At 45.4% G+C, this 15,997-nt stretch overlaps 1 protein-coding gene and 1 long non-coding RNA gene across 4 annotated transcripts in view; one reads left to right on the forward strand and one right to left on the reverse strand.

Annotated features, from left to right (window-relative positions):
- Nucleotides 1-237: 237 nt before the first annotated feature.
- The window catches only part of LOC130538431 (glypican-5-like), a 68,883-nt gene continuing 53,123 nt past the window's right edge, over nt 238-15,997 (reverse strand). For all 3 annotated transcript variants that reach the window (XM_057056002.1, XM_057056001.1, XM_057056000.1), the window contains 2 exons: nt 12,188-12,329; nt 238-1,957 (listed from right to left, as the gene is read on the reverse strand). In XM_057056002.1, coding sequence (XP_056911982.1) covers nt 1,770-1,957; nt 12,188-12,329 — 330 coding nt within the window. In that variant the 3' untranslated portion in view covers nt 238-1,769. The remainder of the gene's footprint in view (nt 1,958-12,187; nt 12,330-15,997) is intronic.
- LOC130538444 (uncharacterized) lies at nt 6,176-9,999 on the forward strand. The gene is made up of 2 exons (XR_008953882.1): nt 6,176-9,295; nt 9,453-9,999. It is a non-coding gene; the product is annotated as an uncharacterized LOC130538444 (long non-coding RNA).

Genomic DNA, 15,997 nt, shown 5'->3' on the forward strand with positions numbered 1-15,997 from the left:
GTCTTAACAGGTGCATTAGTGCAATAACAAAGGGAAATATCCGTGAAGCCTCAGCCTGGACAAGCCCTCACAGGCCTGTGATGAGGACTGATCCAGAGAATCACAGCTAAGTGCAACTCAGGTATGCCAAAACTAATAAAAGTTGTTCCCCATAAATGCATGAACTGAAATTGATAACTGACAGTTGATCCTAGTAATGTTTAAGGAGTGTGAATAAGACACAAAACAAACAACAGGTGATTTAAAATCTGTACATTTATACACATGCAATGTTGTGTGCAATACGGGACAGTCAGGGCTTGGGGAGAGACGGGGGGCCTGAACTAAACAAATAAGATGAAGAGAACACATTTTAACAAATAATTCCTTACACAGCTGGCATCACCTCCTTTTTTGTTTAGAATTGAATGTATTTACAAGTAAATGCAGAAATAGAAATTAGCTGTTCATAAGGAGAGGCTCCCTCGTTGCTGAGAACAGGCTCATCTCCCAAACTGCAGAGAAGAAACTGCCCTCATCCAGCGGGAGTGAAATCCTTACAGCGGCCCAGTACATCGAGTCCAACAAGGATGGATTTGCATTGATTGTGTTGAAACTGGCCAGAATGGCCTGCTTAAGAGAGTCTCTACGGGGAGTCGATTTACACCAAATGGATGGTGATGTTAGGTTTCAAACATTCATGGGAAAGGAGAGCTGGACATTAAGCTACAGAATGTATTAAAGATTGCATTTAATCTGGACATGCTTGCCTGCATATACGAGCTAATGTGCAATTACATGGACAAAGAAAACCTGCTCCTGCAGGAAGCACGAGTCAGTCCGACGACGTGCAGCCTTTTTGTAGATGCATCCAAAATGTGATCATATATGTTACTGTCTTGAGAGACAATGCCCAGTAATATGTCAGAGAAATGAAAAGTCAATAATATTTTTGCATTGCTTTGTGTCTGGTAATGGGCAATCAAGCACAATTCCATTCATAGCAAAAGGAGAAGAAATCCAAACCTCATAAGCTCACATCAAACCCTTCCACTTATATACAGTGACATACTATACACACCTCACATTGTGTTGCGCCTGTGCTCTAACTGTGAACTCATTATAGTCTAATCCCTGCCAAGGTACATAGTCAATAAGTACATCAAATCTGCTGTTCTAGGCCAGGAACATGGGAGCGAGCTATCAATCTATCATGCACTCTTTAATCCACAAAAAGAAAATGAGTTTAGTTTTTCAATGAACTACATTCTTATGCCCTGCTGGCAAACAGTGAAGTCACCATTAGGAGCCTTTTTAGTGGCCTGAAAAGAAAGAAAAAAAAAAAGCCTGGAGCAACAGAAGAAAACAGCTGTATTTGGATTGCATTTATGAGTCTGTATACATTTAAGCCTTTCAAAAGGAAAAACAGAGTGGCGCTGTAGTCCTGTTGTACACCACAGAGACCGAGGGCACCGTAGATGGCTGCATGTACAATCGTCCAGGCCACAGACAGCCTACAAGAAGCACCTGGCCTGATCTGGTAGCTGAATGTGTGTGGGATTAACATGTGCATACACCCGTGGTAGTGATGCTGCAGGACGATGCTCTACCTCCTGTCGAAGCTCTTCTTCCACCTCATTCTTCATTTCCATCATCCTTCATTTCCTGCAAGTTTCCATCCATCCGCATATGATGAGGACAGGAGTCGTGATGCTATAATTTATACGTATATGATATAAGTGTCTGCGTGCGTGTATGATGTTGCTAGGGCAGCCGGGTAGGCGGCAGATTCAGAACAAGGTCCATTGCAAGCCCAACGCGGTGAACAGCAGTGCCAGGCTCCAGTGTTTGGCCCAGCTGCCAGTTGCAGAGCCCCTTATCAATTTCACCAAGGGGGGCTTGGCAGAATTCTCATGTGCGCTGTCAATTCCAGGCTGCCTCACAACAGGCTTCCGCTCACTGGGGGCCTGAGTGTGCGCTGCGAGAGACAAAAGAGGAAGGGAATAGGAACACAGAGATAAATGGTGTTTCATTTTATGGTAATCAAGTTATCCTAACGTCTTACGACTGTTAGCACAGAGAAACGTTGCCGTTTGCGGGATCATAACCTGGAAAACAAAATTCCAGCAGCAGACACTGAGGAACACTTTTGACACAACATGGAAGTTCATGAAGCTAATATCAGCTAATGCTAATCTTACCCCTTCCCGCAGTAGAGATTGTATTTTAAAAGGTCTGTAATATAGATCATCATTGGCACAACCTGAACGATCATACTCAGGGACTCAGGAAGTTGGGACAGGGATGTGAATGAAGTTTATCTTAGAGATTTATGCATCAAGGCTCCTCTCTCGGCTTTAGCTAGTTCAAAATGCAGTGAGGCTTCTCACAGGTTTAAAAAGATCTCATGACATCTGGCTTCCCACCACTGGTTCCCAGCCCATTTTAGCATTGATTTTAAAATGTTACAGTTCACTTTTAAGGCCCGGCCTCCTAGTTGTCTGAGTGAATTGTTGGCCTTGCATGAACCAGCCCACAGCCTAAGATCCTCAGCCTTTCTGGCTTTCTCAGTCAAGGCTGGAAGGGTTTTTGCGGTCAGGGCCCCTTGGCTTTGGAGCGGCCTGCCTGACCGTGTCACGGAACTTTAAAATCTCTTCTGAAAGCCCATGTTGTAGATATTGTTATGCTGCTGTTTTTAACTGTTTGGGAAGCACCTGGAAATCTGGGTACTCCCTAAACAAAGGTTGAGGCAACACAGCAGATAAGCTTTGGCATACAGGAGCAAACTAAATGTGTACATGCCTCTAAGATAACTGCTTGTATTTAAGCCTCAGTCTGTTGCAAGCAGACCTGTGGGTAGCATGGCACGTAGCATCAGGGTGAACCAAAGATATCTGTGTTATTGTCAGAACAACAGCGGGCTGGTAGGAATTCCCCCACTGACAGTTGAACAATGTTGGTTTACCTCTCAGGTGACTTGAAACTCAGGTAAATGTGATGTTATCAGACATGACACAATTGTGAGATACTGCACAAGTCCAAGTACTCGGTGGAAGAGGAGGGGCTACCTCAACTTTTGCTGTTCTTCCTCAACGTGCCGACATCAAACTGGAATTAAATATGGAAAATGTGCTAACGTGTTTTTTTTTAGCACTGAGAATCCTTCTGAACACATCCCCTCTGTGCACAAGGGGGTTGCAGCCACACACTGAAAGGGTTAGGCAAGGCTCCAGAGAAAGGAGTGTTTTAGTTCCAATGGTTTTAGCTGTTTCAATAGACAATAGACAAAGACATTGTTTATCCAAAATCAGATTGCATTGAATGTGTCAATGGAAATGGGCTGCACCTCATCAGGGAAATGTCAAGAAAACAGAGACTGAACCAAACAAGAAAACCATACATGACAACGATGCACACCAACCGACTGGCTGTTCCTTCACAGTAGTTCGCTTCAAAACACAAATTAAATGGCACAAATTCGGCACTAGGTTCAAGTGCCTTTTTGTTTTAGGAATTGAAGGAGTGAACCAGTGCAAAAAAACAACGTTAGCATGAATGTTTTTGTGCGCATCTGTTGAAACATGACTGGGAAAAAAAACAAAAAACTGGTTCACTGGTGAAATCACACTGAGGTTTCCACTGAGAAATTAGTGTGTGGAGATATGCCGGATGGATGATTTATGTGGATTCAAGAGCGGGAAAAGATTACAATAATAATGAGTGTTGTTTTTTTTGTCAATTTCACGCTGTAGTATAATTTGTCAAAAATGCAGTGGGCTGTTTATTATCCTCGTTTAAATGATTTGTGTTTGTTGGGTGCAGGTAGTGCCCAAAAAGTTAGACATTTTAATTATATTCAATTCTAAATGTTAAATAATTTAAATTATACAATTTTTATTCAACTTTAATCAATATTTCTAGGACAGATCAGATTCTGTGCATCTATACTTTAAATCATAAGAATCGCGATTGTGTATTTAAATGAGGGTTAACAGGTTGAGTGTGTAATCAAGAAGTTGTTGACCTAAGGAGATGAGGGTGGCAGAAAAGCCTCAGAAGATGCAAATCTCCTAAATATGGTGAGGAACCAAAGGGCGGGTTGGGGGGGGGCAGTTTATACATCGTCATCGTAAAGTCAGCAGTATCAAGAAAGCTCTCATCCGTTACCCTGATGATGTTACAGGGACATCAATCTGCTGTTTTAAATTCCAGCAGCCCTGTCGACTTCCAAAGGGAGAATGGAACTAAGTGGAAGAGAGCATAAGGCTCTGGTCTGGGAAGCTGTGGGTTGGTAGGCACCGGAATAACAAGTCTGCAGATACAAATGGCCAAAATTCTTCTGTAGGGTGGCTGGGTTCATGCATATAGATAGGGCAAGGAGCTCAGCCAGCCAGAAATAGCTCAGAGCAGGGCATTCTGCTCTTTCAGATCCAAAGAAGCCAGCTGAAGTCATATGGGCATGTGGCCAGGATACCTTCCAGATATTTCCTCGGGGAGGTGTTTCAGGCATGCTCATCGTGGATAAGACCCTGGGGCAGGCACTGGAGAGATTGCATCTCCTGCTTGCCTTGGCAGCGCCCTAGTATTCTCCCAGAGGTGCTGTCTGGGCTCCCACTTAATTACAAAAGTTGATGTATTACAATGGCAAACTTTGCTTTTGCTTATTTTGGACATCTTTTGTCTTTTACAATACTATAAATCTAACGTAAGTCTGTATATGCAAAACCCCTGTTAGCATGCCTTCCTGCGAAGGTCTTCCCAGACGGGCAGCCTGGATGTCTGGAGAATCCTCCATTTCCCATTGGCAGAATGGAGACGCAACAGCTGCAACTAACACGCCCAAGGACAGGAAAAAGAGTCGGACCTAAGGCGGCAGCCAAGAGCAAGGCCGGATTAAAGAGCAGGAGAGCGAGGAAGGGAGGACTAAGCTTCAGAAGGTTAGCCGGGATAGCGAATGACTCAGCCATCATTTCCCCTCCTGCAGCTCCGCTCTCTGTCTCTATCCCTTTCACGTGTTTCTCTTGGTTCGCTCGCACCCAGATTACATCCTTAAACCCGATGCGGGGGGAAAACACACACTGTTTTCAGACAACGCTGCTTCTGTCTTCACGTGATAAGAGGCAGTCTTTTTTTTTCCCTGAGCACGTAATGCATTCCGACGATAAAGACGCACAGACAGCCAGTGTGCACGCAAATGGGAAAGCAGCAACAGCACATCAGGACTTTCTGAGAGGGCAAATCTGTTTGTTTGGGATCTGTTTGTGTTGTGGCTGCATGCGCCTTCAGTGGCGTGGAGTGCGTGGGGTGGGCTGCACAGGTAGCGTCCAGTTTGGAACGGCGCGGCAGTAAACCAGGCCGTAGCGAGTTGACACGGCAGGCTAGCGTCTACTGTTTTCTGCAGCTAACTGTGGGAAACCAAACGGATATTTCTTTCACTTTCTGGTGCATAAAGCCACCACGAGCGGTTGCGTGAGTAAACACAAGGTCTGGCTTGTTGCCTCTCCCCTGAAAGCACTTGTGGCAGTTTTCACTCATCTGCATGCTGTGCGATCATAAAGGCAGTCAGAAGGTGGAGCTTTGATTTTTCGGTGGGGTGGGAGGTGGGGGGGATTCAACGTGGATGTGGGGGCTGGTAGAGGTCAGTAACTTCCTTATCCTTTCGCACTCTTGTTCTCACCATCTCGCTGTCTCGAGGCTCACTCTCCTGACCTTGAGAGTTTTCTCCCTGGTATGCCGATGGGGGGGCGGATGCACAGTGGGTGTGTGGGTTCATAAAGCAGACCGGGGTTTTGACAAGGCCACTGGACCTGCCTCGCGGCAATGTTTCATTAAGAGTGTTGACCTTTGACTTGGATTCTTTTTTTCTTGTCTTTTTTTAGCGCTCCAAGACCGACATAAATAAAAGCTGGAACACAGTCACAGAGATTTACGCGTGCTAGCGGTGACTGTGCACATGCAAATGGTGAAAACGTGGATTAGAACTATACGTTTCGGACATCGTCACTCGCAAATTCTCTTAAGTGGGACAGATTTAAGAAGTCTAAAGATATGTGTATGAATATTTATATGAGTCTTAAACTAGCAGTGTTTTAAATTAGAAGTGAGCTCACAGATACTTTAAAAAGATGTTATACATTAAACAAAACAGAACAAACCAAGCCTATTTTAGTGGCTACATTAAATTTAGCTCAATTTTGTTAACAGTTACAACAACAAATAATGGGATTTATATAATATTATCAATATCATTATTATTATTATTATTATTACTATGAATGATACATGAACCATAGAGCCCATATCTTTTCAGTTAGATCCATAATGTTTAACCTTTATGCTTGACGGTTGCTTGTGCTCATACTTTCACTTTCACATGTGTGTTTTTGTTTTCCAGGAGACGGTACAATGAAAGCAGCACCTGCGGCAGGTGGGCATCAGTTTTTTTTTTTGTAGATAGAGCCTCATAATTAATATACAGCCCCGTTGTCTGCCTATAGTGGGACCTTTGAACTCAAATAAAAGTGTGATGTTCACAGGTATTCTGACATCGTCAGGCTGCCAAGATGCCTCTGCTCGCTATCTTTATTTCCACACTTTTCCCTGATTATCTCTGATGCATTTACCTGCCAAAGCCGTCAAACAACCTTTCCTTATCTCTTTCTGCACACAATTTCTTACAAAGGGGGTAGGAGGCGGAGGGAAGGGGGGCGGATGCATTCACACAGTTCATTACTGGCCATCCATCTCTGTCCCACTTTTGTCTGTGACTCACTCTTTATTCTGTGCCATTTAAACCGGGGGCTCCTTAGCCCGACAAATTCTTTATTCTGTATTCTGAGTAATGCACTGAACTTCTGTGGGACATTACACAGAAAAGCTCATTTAGACCTCTGGGAACCGCGTGTCCTTCAGGGTACTGGGTCTCTCTGATAGGCCAGAAAAGGGTCTGAAGGGGCATAAATACAGGGGTGCTAATGGGGTACACGTTTTAGCCTACAGCTAACCAAGCAACGGCTAAAGTTGCATAGCAACCCTCACGGAAGGATTGCTGTGGTGGAATTCGCCAGCTGCAGTTCTTGGCTTGTGCGAGACCGTTAGGCTTGATTAAGATTTATGCACAGACATGCATACACACAGAAGCAGGCTAAAGGAGACCTGGGAGGACAGTGACCTGCACGAGTCAATGGGACGTTTCTCAAGACAAAAGGGAGCGCTGAAGGGAAAGGGCCTTAAACCTCACTGTGGATTGCCCAACATTTTTGGATGATTACAGCATTCAGTCACACACCTTCCACTCCACCGGTGAACACTCAAACACCAGATGCCTTATTGCTCCGGCAGGTGTTGAGGTTGTCCGTTTAGACAGATGAGCGTGAAGGAGACAGCAACACGCTGACGCTGTTGCACACACGAAGGCCTGCAATTCGTTGCCATCAATTCTGGTTGAGCGGGCCAACACATCGGGCGACACTCAGTAAAGAGCTGTCACTCGCATTTCGAGCACAAATCGCTCCCCCTTACCCAGAGCAATAAGCCCGGTAGTGTAAAGGTCTCAGGCTGCCTGTTCTGATTCTCTTGGCATCCGTGTTCCAGGAGGGGTTTGCTCAGAAAAGAGGCTCCGGTGTAAACTGTCATCTGCTCGGCAACAGAAAGGAGCTGAGGTGCCCGCACAAAAGACAAGAACGCCCTTTTCAAATTAGGCTGACCTAAGTGACGCTCGCCTTTTCAACTACAAAGTATTTCAAAGTATTCTCAGAAATCGGTGTGGGTAGTTGTGCTGTGATGCTATAAATGTTTGATTTTGTAGGGGTGAGACGAACACTTTGAAGTTAACGCTTACATAACTGAGCACAATTTTAGAGCCAAATTGCTTAGAGAGGTGCAGCGAGTGCGCCGTCCATGTCTTGTCTGCTTCCGTCTGGTCTCTAATCAGAATCAAGACCCAGAGGTCATCCCGCCCGCTCCCGTGAGCCCGGCAGCCTGCCCCAGGTTCACTTCTTATTGACACATCAACTATGGATAATGGCGGAGTGCTCCGTCCTCCCTTCAGAGGTCAATGAGACAGACCTTTAATGGAGTGCTTTGCATCCCTCTCATGCATCAACATACACCAAGTCACACAGAGATTACCAATGTGGAGAAGTTAATTCCGAAATTGGCAAATAAACCTCATTATCTGGTTGATCGCGGACTGCTAATGCAGCTGTATTGAAACTTTTTGTTGTGGCTTTACTTTAAACAGAAATTCACATCAGTGGGTTTGAGGTAGAGGCTCTGATGGGAAAATCCAACCCCGAGTCCTTTGATTATTTCCCTCCTGTTTTTTTTCCCTCTTTGCACCTAGCCTGTGTTTCCACTCGCATACCAGGGTGAGCCGAGACAAAAGGGATCAGTATCATCCCTGTTTATCCTTGTACTGTATTTTTCAATATCAGTGGAATGTCTGCCTTTATTTTTTCTGTGTTGTGTTACAGCAAGAATGCCAGGTTTGCTATTAGTAGTCAGGGTTGGGCTCCAGGCAAGTCAGGGATGTCAAAGGGGTCACCTAGGCAACACCCAACTTGCAGTGAACCCAATCTCCAACCTAAGCCTTGAGTCTGGGTATGGGTCTCGACTAACCAAACACTCCTGTAGCATACTGTAGCAACAATTCCGCAGAAAACTCCACAAATTACAATCGTTTTCACTCGCTTTAATATTTTTTTTAAATTCATTTAACCTTGCTCATTTGAAAACGTATAACCATTTCAGGGATTCCTGGCAGCGTCCTGCAGTAGCCCAGTAATAAAGGCCACAGAGATGTTGCTCAGAAAGGAAAGCTGATGCCAGTTACTGGCAATGATTCTCATGTGATCGCTAACTCATGCTAATGTGCCCTTGCACCTTTAGAGCTGCAGGAGCAGAATGGGAAAAAATAGAAAGCACAAGGAGAAAAATAACTGTAAACAGCACTGGAGGCTGCAGGATCATTATCTTAACCATTGAGACGATAGTTAAGCCGAGCAAAAGAAAAAATATGCAGTCAGATCAGAACATCGTTGAATTTCCTGCTCCTCCTTCTGAAACCTGTCCCTTCTCCGTGGAACGTTTGCACTGTCCCCTGAGCCTCAGATTAAAGCCAAAGGGAAATGACATCCCTATTGGTAATATCCACAATGGGACCCAGGCGCTACATCTGCTGGCCAGCCGGCCTCAGCACACGCCATTCTCCTGGACACTGGGATGGAGAGATCAAGGGGTGGATTGGTTCTACCCTGCCTCGGAGAGATACAAGCACCAAATCCCTCAGCGACCTTCTTAACTCTCCTCTCTCATGGTACATTGCATCAGAGGTTCATATGTTGCAATCGGCTCTTCTGAAAATCAGTCGTTTGATTCTCGTGTTTGCTGTGCCTCCTTTTAACCCCCGTGTCCCCTCTCGCACCCTGACTCGCAACACTGCATAATCTTCCGTCTTTCCTCCATCTCTTCAGCTCGCCGACATGAAAGGCAGGTGGGCGTCGGGTCCGAGGCAACGGCGGGCTGCGGAGGGCTTTCCGACGATTCGGTGTAATCCCGCTAACGCTGGTGTGGGTTGGCCATATCCTGCCAAAGCAGCCGTTCATCGCAAGAATGCGCTCTGCATGCCAGGGTGAACAGCTGCCGCACACCTTTACGGCCTTAAAGGCTTTGAAGGGAAGCTATCTCTCTGCCTTTGTTATTCAGGTACAAGCCCGCTGGCAGCGAGAGAACAGTATGAGCCTGGTACAATAAAGCTAACCTCGTCTCCAAGCATTCACAGCAACAATCTTTCCAGTTTTCAATTCAGTTGACAGGTGAACTATAGAATTGTGGACAGGAAACTAAATAGAGAGAAGCTGTTTGTAAAGAAGCAACACTTTTCTTCCTTTTCTCTTCGTCCTAAATTCCAGACTCACCTATTTCTTGTATTGTATGAGCATTTGAATGTAAAGTCCAACTAAATTGCAATGTCTCGCATTTCCTCAGGGAATAAAATCCATGAAAAAAAGTGCATCTGCAGATTTGAAATGGCGTTCAGAATTTGTTTCCGTTGGAGTCGGATTTGCAGTCCCACAAACACACTGCGTTCTCGCGTTCTTAGAGACAGCTGTTCTGTTTTATGGTGCTGTAGGCAAGATTAGGCAGGAAAACCTAATGTTAGACGGTCATCTGTTCACAAACACCAGCTCCAGAGCCCTGATTCACTCCAAGATCTTTTCATCCGTCCACATTTGCATAATTATGCTCGACAGGATGAAGGAAAAAAACAATCATTGGTATTGGCTTCATGCTAATAGGCAGGTTTAGCCTCTTAAATACAGATTGTGTGTGCAGTTAGGTGGGCAGCACTTCCTTAACAAACTCACCCCCATTTTAGACAGATGGTATTTGTTACAAAAAGAGAATTATGTTTTACGGGAGTTCTATTCATGTTCAACTCACTGCACATCCCTATGGCTCAGTCCCTTTTTAACCGTTTAATTGTTGACATCCTGTTTTCGCCATCTTTTATGATAAGAACTCTTACACGACAAAAATGATGCAGTCGCCACATTATTCCTTACGGGACGGAGTGTGGCCACTGGTCACAGTGGATGGAGTCTAACAGGGATTACTATTGTCAAACATCAATCTACAATTAAATAGCTTCTTTGACTGAAGCATCCAAAACACTTCTGGGCTAATACGTTAATAAGTTATAGTCACGCAAAGAAAATTTACCACAGAAGAGGCTCTCTCATTGCTGCAGGGTGCAGGAATTATATGGTTCATTAAAGATTTCGCTGATTTACTCTCTGGTTCATGACTTTGTCATGGTGATTCATAAATGAATAAGCCCTGTTTAGTTGGCACACAATATGCACCAGCGTGTCCCCAGGACATGGAAGGATATAAACTGGGATGAAATAGGGATAACATCATTTAATCTGCACGGGTTTTCCCACTGGTCAGGAACTGGACAGTGCAAAAAGAATGTGATTTTTGCAAGTCAATGTGAAATGTTAATCTGCACTACTGTGCAAAACAAGCTATTTTTTCTCCCAGGTTTAGCTACAGGCTATCTCCTCATCGACACTTTCACCGTGGTTATCAACTAAGTCATGCTGCAGAAAGTGTGTCTGTTCTCTGCTGATTAGTTATGTTCATCAGCCTGGTGCTAAATCATCCCTGAGCACAACAGTGGGCGGCCATGTCCCATTTTAACACGGCCTTGGGAGTGCTGTAAAAGCTGCAAAACACTAAACGGACGCAGGTGCAGATGGAAGTCAGCACATATAATATGTTACAGCCAGGAACCAAGAAGCTGTTAGCATTTATACTGGCATTGGTCTAAATAAAGTTGATTGCGAAGCGCAAATGTAATCAAATGTTTGAATTTCTAAAAGGTCAGACACTCCAGAATTTGTGTTTGTGTTGTTTTTTTTTTCTTGACAATCCCGGGAGGAGTCGTTGATGGAGTGTCCCCTGCTGTTGAAGTGCGGCTGATGCTGCTGTAACAGCTCTCAGAAGGCCCTGGCGACTTTTATCCACGTCTTAACAAGAAGCAGGACGTAAAGGAGATGTCCAGAGCTCCCGGCTGCTGCGGCGCTAATGGCTATTGATCGATTTATTAGATAACCCTCTCACAACCGTTTGGGAAGGTCAGACCAGGCTTTGCTGGGATCACTTGTGTTGCAGGCGAAGTTTGGGCACTTTTAATGAACGTCTCAGTAGTTTTTTGCTTTGAGGTTGTACACCTCTAAGACATGTGTGTGTCCCTCTGACTCCCTCTGTGTGCGCAGTTATGTTAACTAAACCTCAAACGCAGTGCCTGCTGAATCGGCAGCTACTTTTTCCGCAGACTCATGAGTGTCTTGACGTCTTTAAACATGTCTGTGTGTTGGCCTGCTTGGCCGTGATGCACAGGCAGCTCGAGAATGATCCGCCGATGATCTTTTTCGGCGCAATGCGTGCGCGTGGGTGCGCACAGTCGGCGTGTGTTGTCTCATGATCTCAAGAACCTTCTGTGCTGCTACCTTTGGAGAGGCCTCGGGTAAAAGCAGCACGCCACATTCCAGAAATGCAAAAGTCGTGAGGGGAATTCCACCAATGAAAAGGGTGGCGCTGTGGCCATAAACAAGGAGGAACAAATCTGACCACTACTTGCAGACAGAGTGAGTGAGAACACACAGTAAAGCTGTGTGTGAACAGTTTGTGTGCGACTCACAGTTTTGGCTCGGACCGTCTCCCGATGCTTGACACCCATCTTCGTCGTCGCAGTCTGTGCTGCTGCCCTCCTCTGCTTCTCCGCTGCCCAGCTCGTCCCATGGCTCCATTTGGCCCAGTTTAGGAAACCTCTCCTGGGTCTCCTGCAGCAGGAAAACAGCAGCGACTTATAAACTCACATTATGGACGATGCTCAGCGCATCATCAGCCGCCATCGCCCTCCGCGGAGCGCAGCGTGAGGCGACACCGGCGTGTTGCATCGAATTACAGCATCGGAAACATTCAGTTTGCAAGAGCACCCTAAAGAATTGGGCATCTTTGTTGATCCAGAGATGTTGATGCACATCATCACCTGTTAAAATGTGCATATCTTACATGCCTGATTTATTTGGGTAGACCATTAGAACGTCAGACATCTGGAAATATTGATTACCATCTGTCTGGTTCCCTCCTGAGTCCTACATGCTCACACTCCACTGCTTGACACTGTATAGACTTTAAAAAATTGCAAGTCTCATATTTACATGAGATCGTAAATCTTTCTGGCCCGACTAATTGACACCTCCTTCGTGATTGATGGAATGCTTTCTTTTGACCTTAGTCTTGCCTTAAATGGTGAACCCCCTAAGCAGCAGTACGGTGTACAAAAGGCTGTCTGGCGAGGAATGCTCCATTTTACGATGTTCTCCCTCCCAGCGTGCGCCCAACTAATTGGACCACCTGCTGGCCCTTCCTGCTGTCCATCATCAAGTCGCTCTTTCTTCCTTCTTGATGCCCTCCTGACGTCATGGCAAACGGCATTTTAAAGAACAAACCGAGCGCGCCTGCGAGGTGTGATTGTCGGATTTGTCGGCCCTGTTAAAAACACGCGCAGATATTTACGGTGTGCCTGCACATCTGCTGTTAAACATTCATGAGGAGGCTGACAGGCTCAATCCCGGTGCCACGCTGACCTTCACACGGAAGGAGCAAGCGCTAAAGACATGTGGGGAGGTGAGCTGGAGGAGCTGAGGTGAGCCTTGGAGTATTGAGGGATCGCTAATATCATTGCCAACGACACGAGACACTGTTGTGTCATTTGACGCGCCCGACAGCAAAGGTGACCTTTTAACAGCTCGCCTTCAGCCCCAAAGAAATAAGCAATTTATAGAGCGGGCATGCATCCATACTGCTGCTGTAAGACTTGAGAGGTGGCAACTCCTGATGTGGAGTAATGCTGCAATCATGTCAGACACTTCCCTGCTTGGGAGAAAGTCAAACAAAAGTCAGAATCGCATCCACTGGTGCCACCGAAATCGAATTTCCAGGACGCTTTACAAGGACGAACGTGTCAAATTCCTGATCCAAAAGGGAAAGATTAAGCAGTCATTAACATTTACGTCTCTTCATTTTGTTATTGGCGAGATATTTCAGTCTCCATCTCTCCGGGCTGAAAGCGAATTAAAGATTAAATGCCCAGACAGTCAGTGCCTTTATCTGATCAACAGAATTGGGGAAGAGTAATGAGGAGCCGGTGTAAAGCTGAGCCGATGTCGAACGCGTAATTGTCGGCATCAATTCTGTTGCGTCTCAAATGGAGTGAAACTCCTCAGAAGAGCCGGGAACACATTAGTATTCTTTACAGCCTTCTCCTGAACTGCAAAGTGACAGGGAAAGAGAAGAACAATAAGCAAATATAGTTAGACCTTACATCTGCCGCTTGTTCTATTTTCACTGAGAATTGTAAAAAGAATAGAACAAAAGTCTCCCCTAACTCAAAAGCGGCTGTTACAATTCAGGGAAATGCACAGTCTTCGAGGTCAGGTGTCACACCGGCAAGTCTTATTACAGCTCGAGGAAACTATTCTGTTGTCTTGAAACAGCAAAAAGGGCAACGGTTTGCAATAAAAATCTGCGAGAGGTGCACCTATCTAACATACCGCGGCCGGCTGGGAGAAGATAACGGAAGAGCTGGAGCAAAAGATGGGGAAAAACAACTATTTCCGATGGCAACACAAAAACCCCATTAACTATTGAACTGTTTGTTCAGCTAATAAACAAATCTGGTGCAGGTTCAGGAGGAAGAAAGACATTCTCTGAATAACAGAGTTTGCAGCAACGTCACCCGGATCCCTTTTTGGCTATTATGCTAATTACTGTCCCATTAAAAACAACAGTGTCTGATCCAGCTGTCCTTAAAGCATTTTAATTTGGAGGAGAATCATTCACAGCTCTGTTGCTCATGGAAACCACAGTGTGTGCCATTTGGTTCCTTTTAATGTCATTATTATTATCATAATCATAATTATTACTGCAGAAACGTTGTACTTTATTCTATTTGTGGAATGTGAGGCAACAAGCTAAAGGAGGTGTGAGGCCACCATCCTGTCATCTGAATTTTCTGTCTCTCCCTGACAGCTTATGCGGATGAAAAACGTGAAGAGTTTGCTCAAAATGTATCCCATCAGCAGCGACGCTGCACACTTCCATGCAATTTAATTGAGTTGGGAAACAGAGAGTATGACGGAAGCGCCCGTAGCAGCTTATGTACTTAGGAGCCTGAAGTGACTCCGGTTCTCTGTTGGCGGCAGAGTTGAGGAGGTCGCAGAGACGAGCAACTCCATCAGTCATTAGTTTTGCCTTTCATCCAACAGCAAAACAACACTTGAACTGGATTTAATTCCCCAGCTGTTTTGTCATCCTAGATGACATTCGCCAACATTTTGGTTCAACTTAGCCCTGATTAGACTTGACTTAATAAAACAACAGGGGCACATGCACCAAATGTCTCCAAGACAATCAGGTAGTGACCATTTGAAAATGAATACTGAAGAAGCAACAAAGAACAGAGGGACGGAAGATACAAAAGGGTATTATGTGCACTCTAATAGGTTGACCGCGCTTGCTTGGGAAAAGCGAGTGATTGTGGAGTGGAGGAACAAAAGACAAGCTTTTCCTCCGACATGCCAGGACAAATCAGGTAATCCCATAAGGTTTCAAATTCCAATTCATGAGATGTGTCCTAGTCGTCCACTCGCACTGCCAACTCTTTTCGATCCGTCTCCAATGGATATTTTTCTCCTGCCAGAAAGGATGATGGGATGTGGCTTGAGAGGATCAGAACCAGAATTCCTGCACAGCGTTGACTACATCCGGCGTCCACAGAGAGAATGCGTCTGTCTGTAACCAGCAGCTGTAGACTCGGTTTTATATGGAAAGAGGGAAGTTGGTTACGATGGGTTTGAAATGCGTCCTCATGCACCACATGTGGGCTACTGCGACCCAGTCAGCATCTGAAGTCATGACTTCAGCGCGGCACATGGCAGCCTACTCTTTTCCTTCCATGATCCAGTGAAACACATCCTCCCCACTGGTGGTCACGGTGAAACCGGATAAACGGACAAAGAAAGCAAAGCTTGAGGACCCCGAAGGAAAAAGTGAGAGTTTAGGAGTCTACCTCCCGTCCTCCGGACCATAGCAGCACCCCTCTCTGCATTTCTGTCTGCGTGATGAAGATATTTCAGGCAAAAAGAGGCAGATATCCAGATAAATGGAGGATCCTAAGATGATGGACACACTGCTGGCAGATTTACAGTAACTGCTGACGCACCTCAGCCGTCTATAGCTGCTGATTCTGGGGACATATGATATATGGTCTCCTGGATTAATAGTGTTGGCTGTGGTCAACCAGAAGTCCTCCAGAGAGTTTTTGACTGGCAGATCAGGAGCACTCCTCAGCAGAGAACAATAGAGGCCGTCTTCATCCGGACGTTTGTGAAAGCTTTGAAATCCGCAACGCAGAAAATGTTTTCATTTTCTTCAGATTCGTAAA

This window comes from Takifugu flavidus, chromosome 15 (assembly GCF_003711565.1).
Source record: "Takifugu flavidus isolate HTHZ2018 chromosome 15, ASM371156v2, whole genome shotgun sequence".
In the NCBI taxonomy this organism is placed as follows: Eukaryota; Metazoa; Chordata; class Actinopteri; order Tetraodontiformes; family Tetraodontidae; genus Takifugu; species Takifugu flavidus.